At 45.6% G+C, this 10,463-nt stretch overlaps 1 protein-coding gene across 1 annotated transcript in view; it reads left to right on the top strand.

The window, feature by feature from the left end:
• The first annotated feature begins 1,127 nt into the window (after positions 1 to 1,127).
• The window catches only part of CHSY3 (chondroitin sulfate synthase 3), a 153,616-nt gene continuing 144,280 nt past the window's right edge, over positions 1,128 to 10,463 (top strand). Inside the window, exons 1-2 of the mRNA XM_062599504.1 lie at positions 1,128 to 1,939; positions 3,385 to 3,668. Of these exons, the coding sequence (XP_062455488.1) occupies positions 1,237 to 1,939; positions 3,385 to 3,668 (987 nt within the window). The 5' untranslated portion in view covers positions 1,128 to 1,236. The remainder of the gene's footprint in view (positions 1,940 to 3,384; positions 3,669 to 10,463) is intronic.

Here is a 10,463-nt window from a genome sequence, read left to right as displayed (position 1 = left end):
GTCCCTTAACTGCTTGACATTAGAAATGCTCCAGCCTGCCTGCGTGCAGAGAGGAAATGAATGCCGGGTTGTTTCGGAAAGGGTGCTCAGCCCCGGGGAAGCTGGCGGGTACGTGCCCCGAGCCGGATGCTCGCGCGTCTCGGAAACACAAAGAGCACGCAGCTCGCTCGCTGTGCGAGGAAAGAGCGAAAATTACTTAGTAGGTGACCTCTTCATGGCTAAAGACTATGCAGAGTAGGCTTGTTCCCTCCCTCTTTTAGATGGGCAAAGTAATTCTTGTCTGTTTGGAAAAAGGCTTGGAACTTTCCCCATGAAGGTAAAATAGCTGCACTGATTTTCCTGCCAAGTACGGAAGTGGAAAGGAAGCTCCATTCTTTTGGCTGAGGATAATTTTAGAGACTATTTCTTAAAAAAAAAAAAAAAAAAAAAAAAAAAGGAAAAAAAAAAGTTTGCCTCTCCCTACTCTTCCAGCACTCCTGCCAGCCTCGTGCTCTGCCAGGTTCCCTCCTCCTCTTACCTCGGCATATATGCCTTAACGTTCATTACAGAGATGTTAAGCGACAGACAACCCCGTAGGCTGCGGGAGCGACGAAAGCGAGCGGTTTCGCCGGCGAACGATTGAACAGATGCTGCGGGAGCTCGGATTTATTTCAGCGAAACGATAACTGGATGCTAAGGACAACCCACCGCGCGGCGCCGGGCCCCACATGTAGCGCGCCCCGACACGCGGCGCCGGAAAAGCTGCCTCGGGGCCGGGCTCCCGTCCGGGGCGGGGGGCTCCCGTCTGCGGGGAGGGTCCCGTCTCGGGGCGATCGGGCGGCGCCTGAAGAAGCCGCTTCCTTCCGGGGAGGCGGCGGCGGCGGCTTGCGGGCGCGGCGGGGCGGGCGGCGGCGGCGGCGGCGCCCTCCGGGGTGAGGCGCTCGGCAGCCGCGGAGCGGAGCGGGGGCCGCCGCCGCCGCCGCCGTGTGGAGGAGGCCGAGCGGTGGGAGGGGCGGGGAGGGACCAGCCGCGGCGGTGACAAGGTGCCAGCGGAGCGGAGCGAGCGGAGCGGCGGCCGCCAGCGCTGCCGCCGCCGGCGAGAAGTTTGTGCGGGCGCAGCGCGGCGGGCCGTGCCGGGCCGGGCCGGGCCGGGCCGTGCCGGGCCGCGGCGGTGCAGGGAGGGAGGCGGCCGGCGCGGAGCGGAGCGGAGCGGGACGGGACGGGGGTCGGCGGCGGCGGTGCCGCCCCGCCCGCGCCATGGCAGCGCGGTCCCGCCGGCCGTGGCTGAGCGTGGTGCTGGGGCTGGTGCTGGGCTTCACGGCCGCCTCCTGGCTCATCGCCCCCAGGGTGGCCGAGATGAGCGAGAGGAAGCGGCGCGGCTCCAGCCTCTGCTCCTACCACGGCCGGGCGGCGGCGGGCGGGGACGCCCCGGCGGCGGCGGCGGCGGGCGGGCAGGCGGCGGAGGCGGCGGCGGCGCTGGGCGGCACGAGCGCCAGGAGCAGCCCCTGGGAGCTGCCGGCGGAGGAGGGCACGGTGTCCAGCCCCGCGGGCGGCGAAGGCGAGCCGGAGGAGGAGGAGGAGGGCGGCGGCGAGAAGCGGGGCGGCCGCCCCGGCGGCAGCCGCAACGGGAGCGGCGACTGGGGGGGCGCGGCGGGCTGCGCCAAGCCCCGCAACTTCCTCTACGTGGGGGTGATGACGGCCCAGAAGTACCTGGGCAGCCGGGCGGTGGCGGCGCAGCGGACGTGGGCGCCCTCGGTGCCGGGCCGGGTGGAGTTCTTCTCCAGCCAGGGCTCGGCCGCGCCGCCGGGGCCGCCGCCGCTGCCCGTCGTGGCGCTGCCCGGCGTGGACGACTCCTACCCGCCGCAGAAGAAGTCCTTCATGATGATCAAGTACATGCACGACCACTACCTGGACAAGTACGAGTGGTTCATGAGGGCCGACGACGACGTCTACATTAAAGGTGACCGGGGCGCGGGGTGCGCGGCGGCTCCGCGGCGGCCGCAGGTGCGGGGCGGCGCGGCCCGAGGGGGGCAGTCCCGGCCCGCCGCTGGCCGCCGGCTCCGAGTCAGTCCCGCGGCTCTGGCTTTACGCACCTCTTTTTCTTTCTTCCTTTTTCCTTTTTATCACTAATAAAAGTTCTTGGTTGCTTCGCTGAGGTTCGCTCTCACTGGGCAAACGCAAGCACGTAAAGCTGCCACTGTGCTTTGCTGTGCGTCTCTGAAAGCTGTTTCCCCCTGTTCCGTGCAAGTTTTCCAGCGGCGCTGGGAAGCGGTGTGCCGGGAACCTGCCTCCCTTCGGCGCCTGTTTGTTGCCCCCCGAGGAGGAAGGCTGCACTGAGAGAATTAGAGGAAAATCACTGTTATTCGTACAGGATGCTCTTCTTAGCAAGAAAAAACAAAACAGAACAAAAAAAGTCCAGAAGCGGACGTCATAGGTGTGAGCATAGTGTGAGCTGTTGAAAGTTAAGTTGCAGTAACTGCAGGATTGCCTATTTGTCACTTGATTGGTTTTGAACAGTTTAATGCACTGCTTGCTTTTCAGCTGTCCTTTGTGAAATATATGCATACCTGTGTGTGTGTGTGTATATATACATATATATAAACATGTGCATGTGTATATATACATGAACACACAAACAAACATGCATATTTAGTTGCAGTGTTATAAGCTGTCACTCTTTCCTCTGTGGCTGTCACTCTTTTTTCTGCCTTGAAGGTGAAGCCTTCTTCAGCTGGTGCCTGGTTAAACATGTCCACCAACTCTAAACTTCAGAAAAAACTAAAAATGTATAAATATCAAATTGCAGTTTCTTACATCAGGTAGGTAGGTAAGGTGTTTGAAGGAGAAGCATGTAGATTGTGCACTGTTGGAGGTGCTTTTGAAGGTGCCTGAGTTTTACCGTGTTCCTAGAGGGGCAGGCAGAAAATCATTCTGTGTCGAACAGGTTTATATCCATTAATCCAGCTTTTTTCCAGTCTTTTCAAAAATTAATCCTAATAAAATATCTGACATTACTCCCTCCACCATCTTTTTGCCACTCTGGAACTATATTGGCAACCTGTCCTGCTTTAAAGAGTGTTTTTAAATGAGCGAAAGGAGTGTTTTCCATCAACACAGGTTGAACAGAACAAGGTTTGCTTGTAAATTATGTTTTGATCATATTCTGGCTTTTGACTGAATAAAGGTGTCATTGCAATATTAGTTGGGGATATTCTTAAGGAAGAATCCGTGAAAAATGTAAACCTGTGCTCGGATGTTTTCAGTGAGCTGTCGGATACTGCATCGAAGGCACTTCAGAGCATCGCATTAAGTGACTGCTAGATTTAAAGAAAACCTGAGATGCAGACAAACAGATGGCTGGCAGACTAGAAAGAGAATTAACCATAGTCTTTTTATCTTTTTCAGGCGAAAAATTGGAGGAGTTTCTTCGCTCGCTGAACAGCAGCAAGCCTCTGTATTTGGGACAGACCGGTCTAGGGAATATCGAAGAACTTGGCAAACTAGGGCTCGAGCCGGGAGAGAATTTCTGCATGGGAGGGCCGGGAATGATCTTCAGCCGGGAGGTGCTCCGCAGGATGGTGCCGCACATCGGCGAATGCCTTCGCGAGATGTACACCACTCACGAGGACGTGGAGGTGGGCAGGTGTGTCCGCAGGTTCGGGGGAACCCAGTGCGTTTGGTCGTACGAGGTGAGTCGCGCTAACTCGCGGCACGGTGTTCGCCTGCGGGCTCTTGCGTCTCGCCGGGTAAATAACTGTCTCCGAAGTCTCTTTGCACGCGGATAACGCGCTAGTGCGTGCGTGCGAGCGGGAGCTACACGCTGCGAGGCGGTCGCAGCGCGTTGCTGCACGCGGGTTGATTTCTGCTGTAGCTCTCGGTTTTCGTTCGGTGGCGAAGCCATGTTCTAAGTATAACTATGTTATAAGTTGCTGAAGCTTTAGGGTTTCTCTGTATAATCCTTGACAGGATGCTGCTGTATTAAGTGTGCATTTTGAGACTGAAATTTAAAAAGTTCATTTTGTATAATCATGCAGCATTTCTTTCTGTTCTACAGCACACGTTCTTTTTTATTGTATTGTATTTTATTGTAATTATTTCAGTGCCTTTTAATAGAGTTAATTATATTCAAAAGTGAAAGCAAGCTATTTTTTTTCTTGTACAGAAATGAAATTTATTACGCTGCTTGTGGCCATGTGATATTTTTAACAGTATTTCACGTACATTTTTAACACTGATCTTATATGCATTACAGACATGAGCAGTGTAGCAAATTTTACTGCACTGAAATTGTTTCAGGAACAAGGGGCTTCATTCAGTAGTAGCATTTTCTAAAGTAATAACAAGAGTGTGTTACAGTAGCAGTAAAGTTTGATTGCAGTGCTGTGGCTAGCACTTATGGCTATTTCACTGGGAAGGCTGTGGGTAGTGGCAAGATTATCTTTGTGGATCCAGATAGACTAAGTGTACGCTGACCAAAAGGGTAAAGGGTGATAGCTAATATGATGAATATGATTTTAGTTATTTTGACTGCTTCTTTTAATATTAATATATGCTTGCCCTTCTGGCAGTACCTCATTAAGCAAGAGAAATCATTTAAGTGGGCCACTGAAAGAGGTTATGTGCAACTGAAGACAAAAAGATGAGAAAAATAATTGGTTTTGTGCACTACTGTTTTTCTGAAAGGCTCAGGAAAAGGTGGTTGTTTTCTAACATGGGTTTGGTAGGCTACAGTGGATGCAAATAGATGAATGAAAGTAAGTTTTAAGTAGTTAATGCTTACTGAGAAGATTAATTAGCAGTAGGAATCATGTTCTCCCCAATAGAAATGTATTTTTTTTAGAGATGGCTTTAATAAATATTCCAGTGTATTTAAAAAAACGTACTCATTACAGTGGTAGAAGGGGGAAGGTATTTATCAGGCGAGCGGATGCCAGTGTTTGACTAGTACTGCTTAATCAGGTTTATAAACAGTGTGCTAATTTTATAACTTGATTTTATATTCTGATGTTTGGGCTGTGTCTGAATGCGTTAGCTTTAAAATCCTTAGAGGTATTTGACGTCTGCTGGTCTGTATCAGGTAGCAGAATTGCCCTTCTGCCTTAACTTCCTACTAGGAAACTTTTTGTTTTCCAGTTTCTCCTATGGGGGAGGGAAGGGAAGAAAAGCGATCGTAGATAAAAATTATCCCCGTGGTTATAACTGTTACTGAGTGTTGGGAAACTTTAACTCCTGACACTGAGGGTGAGTGGTATAGAGCAAATAGTAAGTTTATTTTCTTCTCTTTTGGAGACAGAGCTACACAACTGCCCAGAAGCTCACCTTTTTGTGGTAGGTTTGGCATCTGAGAATGTAGAGTTTGTGGGATGAGGCCATGTGTTTTTATAGGATCTAGAGCAAAGGTGGTACCAGTCTTGCCTGTCACTTCTTCCTGAAGGCCCTACAACTATATAATAAAGGATTTTAAAGTAGTGTGTTAGCATTGCAATATCAGGTGCTTGTTAGGGAGCAGGAGAGAGAAGAATCTTTAATGTTGTTGCCTGTACAGCATTTTATTTACAATACACAAAAGATGAAGACAAAGCTAGTCTTAAGATAGTATTTAAATATTAAATCTCTGTGGAGGGGAGGATGTGAAAAAGTGTATCCTACTGTGAGAAACAAACCCCCAGTCGTTTTGAGACATGAGAAACCTGTTTTTCCCCTCTGCCTCTGTTTAGAGATGTTATCAAGCAGACCACAACTTCTGCAGACAAATTGATTTTCTGTTTTTTTTTTGATTTACTTAAGGTTGTTTTTTCAGACATCCATGTTTTTATATAAAAAACTTCAAGTATCTGAGCTACTTTAGGCGTACACTTTGCAGGAGTCCGTTGGTCAAATTCCATGTTTGCTGTGATGCAAAGTTAGGAGCTTAATATTCTGATTTTGGCAGAGCTTAGGCTGTTCTGATAAACCAAATGATCCTTAGGTTGCATTTGTGCTTTGGCATCATTTCATCTCTTTATTTAGTAGGTTGTTTTGAAGCAGTCTGTGATACTGCACCTACATTGACTGCAGTGTTGCAAGTTGTTAAATTAAACTGTCCCGCATGTGACTTTTTTTCCTAGGGCGTTGAAACTCTAACTGTGTGTTCTCTTGTGGCCGCTTTAGATCAGTAGCGTGCTTTGCGTATGAAAAGGGGATTTTTTTTTTCCGCTCCTCAAATACACGTGTACAAATCCCAAGATTGAGACGAGTACTTTCTGCATATAGGCAGTTCAAAACTTGTCCTGAGCTCTTCTTACTTTAGGCTATTAAACTCTGAGTGCTGTTTGCCTGTAGGTCTTGGAGAGCTTCGCTACTTCTGAGAATTCCCGCAGTTTGTATTTAGTGCACGTTGTTTAAGACTGATGTAAACTGGATGCAAAAAGCTCCCCAAGATTTCATCAGGTGTTGCATCATTTTATTATTATTATTTCCCAAGAATTAGAACTTAAAATCTTTATGGGGGGGTGGAGGTGGAAGAAACTGAAGCGCTCATAAGGAAAATGGAAACGCTAGAGTTTTGCTCGGTGGCTCATGGTATGTAGGTAGGACGGGCTGTCTGCCTGGGCTCATTCCCCTTCTGTTCAGGGCTAGGTAGAAAGCAGTAATTCCACATTAGGTTATCCGCATGACATGCTGGCAAGGAGAGGATCAACACTTCGATCTTTGGCGTACGGATGAGAAAGCGTGAGAAGTGCTGTGTGAGGCTGCAGAGCCCAGGTCTTGTTGGCCTGGACTTGAAGGCAGGACCGAAGCCTGCATCTCTCACATGCCTCATGGCTCATCTCGGAGGTGATCAGTCTCTCTGCCTCTCCTTAAAGAGCTCCTCTGCTTTAAATAAAGAATTAGTCATCAGATTGTTGAGAGAAAGGGTCTAATAGCAGGGTTTTGAGGGCACTTGCCTGGAGGAAGAGCCCTTAGGTTGCAATTTGATGGTTTCTCTAAGGCAGCCTCCGTATGGGCTTTCACTGAAGGATGGTTACTCCTTTCAGTTGCTGTCTTATTTTGGCACAGTTTGGGCAGATGCGTGGCCAGCTGGAGCAGGGGTCGAGCCACTCGAAAGCTGGACCCGACCAAAATTGTTATTTTTACCTGAGTCAGGACTCGCCACGAAGAGAAGCAGCACTAGAAAAAAGAAAAGAGGGAGGCAGTCGACCAGGAACGAATGAGGAGGATGGAGTGACACTGCGCGTCTCAACAGCTGCCTACATTCACATTGGCTGAAATCAGTAGTTGGACTGCAGCCTAAATCAAAGGCACTTTGCTGCTACTTCAAGAAGTACCTACTAGAAGCTTCTTGCTTCAGATGGGTTTTCTTTCTGTTTTCTACACAAACTCTGTCTTGATTCTGGTATGTTTTTCCAACTAAATTTTAGTTTAAGTGATTATGCTCCAGTTTTGATGATGATCTAATGATTGAGGTGCAGTAAACCTGGCATGTTTGCCTAAAAGAAATCTCTGTTTTTGTTAGGCGTTACCGACTTTCGCTTCCCAAGATCAATAATAGAGATTAAAAAGGGCCTTTTGCTTCTGTGCTTTCAAAATCCATTTTTCAGTCTAGCACGCGCTGCTCTCCTCCCCTAATTTTGAAGCTGAAAAATGTTTCTCTTTAAATGAATGCAGAGATTAGCTTGATGTTAGTGACTCATACTCATTTTATTCTTCTGAAATAAAAGTATAGTTAAAAACGGAGACGATACGGTGTTTTTTTCCCCTTTGCCATCTAGGAGGGACCTGACTATACAGGCCTATTTGGATAAAAAGGCTGATTGCTTTATATCCTTCCCTCCTCTCCCCTCCCCCCTTTTTTTCCTTGATGCTGTTTCTGATTCAAAAAGGCCATTTTCTAATTTGTAGTCCATGTTAAGGACAAACCAAATAGTTTGGTTCTGCAAAAGGGCAAAATAAAATGCAAGGCATAAATTATCTGGCTGTAACAATTCCAGCAGGAATCTAGTATTGTCAGGGTGAAACTACTGAGGATCAGCAAAGCAGAAGAGTATTTCAGGAAATGGAAAAAAAAGGAAAATGGAAAGGTAAAGAGATGACTATTCATCAGTGTATTGGGGACATTTATAGTAATGCTTGGATTTTTTTTTCTTTTGGGTATCTTTTCCTGCCTTCTGCAGGAGAAGAACATGCATTAAAACTAACTTCACACAAAGCACCCCATGTGCTTCTGACCTTTTGGTATTATGTATTGTGATATGGGAAGAAAAGGATAACTATGGCTGAGACGTTTTATTTTGAGAATACCTGCAAGCAATTCACATTAATGATCAGATGTGTATTTTTCCTCACTGTTTTTGTCGTCGTATGAAGTTCTGCGAGAATTATATTAAAAAAAAAACTCTTATTGCTGTAACATACTTGTTTAAAAATGAAGGTCTTTAATGTTCTTTTTATTGTTGATTTCTCATAGTTAAAGTAAAATATCCCATGCAAATATTTGTTCAGTTCAAGTTATATGCTCAGAAATGTTCCCTGTACAGTGCATTGGCACAGAGACTATCTCCTGAGTTGCTGCAGCCTTTAAAAGCCATTTCTGCTTCCTCTAAAGCCACTTCATCTTTTCCTTTTTATTGGCAGTTTTGCTTCCTGATGTCCTTTAATTTTTGATTCAAGTTTTTGCTGCTCTCTTTCTTTGCTGAGTCCCCACCAAACTTCAAGAGCCGGACATTAGCCCAAGCACAACCATTAGAGGCATGTTGGCTTTTGATGAAGATAACGTGGTATTTTGCATCCGTAGGATATGAGAGTGATCAATTTTGAAGGAACCGGCACCCACAACTGGTTGTTTTTGTTGCAGCCATGTATATGTATACTTCAGCAACCACCCCAGCAAGGCCTTTTTGGTTTTGGGCAGCCTCATGAGGTAGTTGCATGCTTCTGCGGCAGTAATTGGCCATTTATGAAAGTAGCTCTGAGGCTGGTATGAGCATCCCATTCCTGTCTTTAAACTCTGGGACACCCCTGCTACAATCGCAATTATTCATTCTTTCATGTAATCCTATTTTAAGGTCTTTGATGGCTTGCTCTGCTTGAGGTGGTATTTCCATAAAAATCTAGTGCAGAAGATTAAAAGTTAAAATGTGTTTTTAAAAACAGTGTATAATATAAGACACTATGATTCTGACACAACTATTGTAATAGTCATTTGATTTAGATCTATCACACCATCCCCGTTGGCAGTGCCTGACTCATTATACAGTGAAAAAGCGTTATAGATGTACGGATGAAGAACTTAAGGTCTGGTTTAGGGGCAACAATGTGCTTAGTACTTTAAGGGGATACATGAAACCAAGTATTAGGAAACACTGATGTTTTTATGTTTTCACTTTTTACCCTGAGATTATTTTGGTGTTTGACCTTAAAATCAAACAAGTCAAAACATCTGGGAGGAATAGTTTATGTAGATATTACCAGGACAAGCTTTGTCTTCAAAATTTTGCGCTTCCTATATGTACACGTTTTCCATGCATGCTTGCACATTTGATTGTGTCTGTTGGTTGTGATTAGACAAAAAGCTTTGTTAAACTGCCTTGCTTAAGTTTTTTGAAGAGAAACTGTTTGTTGCAGATTAACATGTCAATCAAATAGTACAGTTTCTCAAAGTGTATACAGTCTGTAATAGTCCCAACGTTCTCTCCTCCTGCTCCCTTTCCCCAAAACCCCAGTGCTGATAGTTTTTCCTACTTATTCTGTTCTTTTTTTAAAAAAAATCTCTCTTCTTGTTCTGACTTACAAAATCTCACAAAGATGACTTTTTTCTGACTTTCCCTTTCCAGCTTCACATCCTTTGAGATCAAAAGACTAGATTCTACTGAAACAAAATACTCTGAAAGAAAGAAGTCAGCAGTTGTAAATAATAAGGGTTAAAAAAAATCAGTGTTTTCATAGAAAAGTATTTGAAATAGGCACGAATTAAATGCACTTACATCTGCTGTGCTATATCATTAGGTAAAAAAAAATAGGATAGAGTTCTTTCTTTAGAAGAATAAGCTTTCAAGATATTCTTCCCCTTCTGTTTGTCTCTTGGGAATTCTCTACCAGTAGAGAAATAGGTGTAATGTGTGGCTAGCTCATTTTAGGTCTTGAGGCTTTATTTATTCAGTGGTTATCATTGCCAGACAATTTTCCACCTATTTTTGGTGCTCATATGAGAAGGTATGTGTGTATGTAATATAATAAATTCTATATGTATACAAATAAATTTTTTTATATATATATATAAGTGCTGTATTATATGCTCTACAATATGGTTTTATTTAAATATTTAATATTGTATTGTTTTTATTATATAACATCATTCAAAGAAGTATTAAAGTGTAGCAAAAACTGCTACCCTTTGTGGAGTTTGTTCCCTCTGACCAGTGATTTCTAATAGTTTGAGCTCAAGATCCTGTAATATTTTTGATTCCTTGAATGTTACACTAAGAAAAGATTCTTGGCCAGCTTTT

The sequence above is a fragment of the Rhea pennata genome, chromosome Z, assembly GCF_028389875.1.
Source record: "Rhea pennata isolate bPtePen1 chromosome Z, bPtePen1.pri, whole genome shotgun sequence".
NCBI lineage: Eukaryota > Metazoa > Chordata > Aves > Rheiformes > Rheidae > Rhea > Rhea pennata.
Note: the sequence above shows the minus strand (reverse complement) of the source record. Positions and strands in the feature narration are given on the sequence as shown.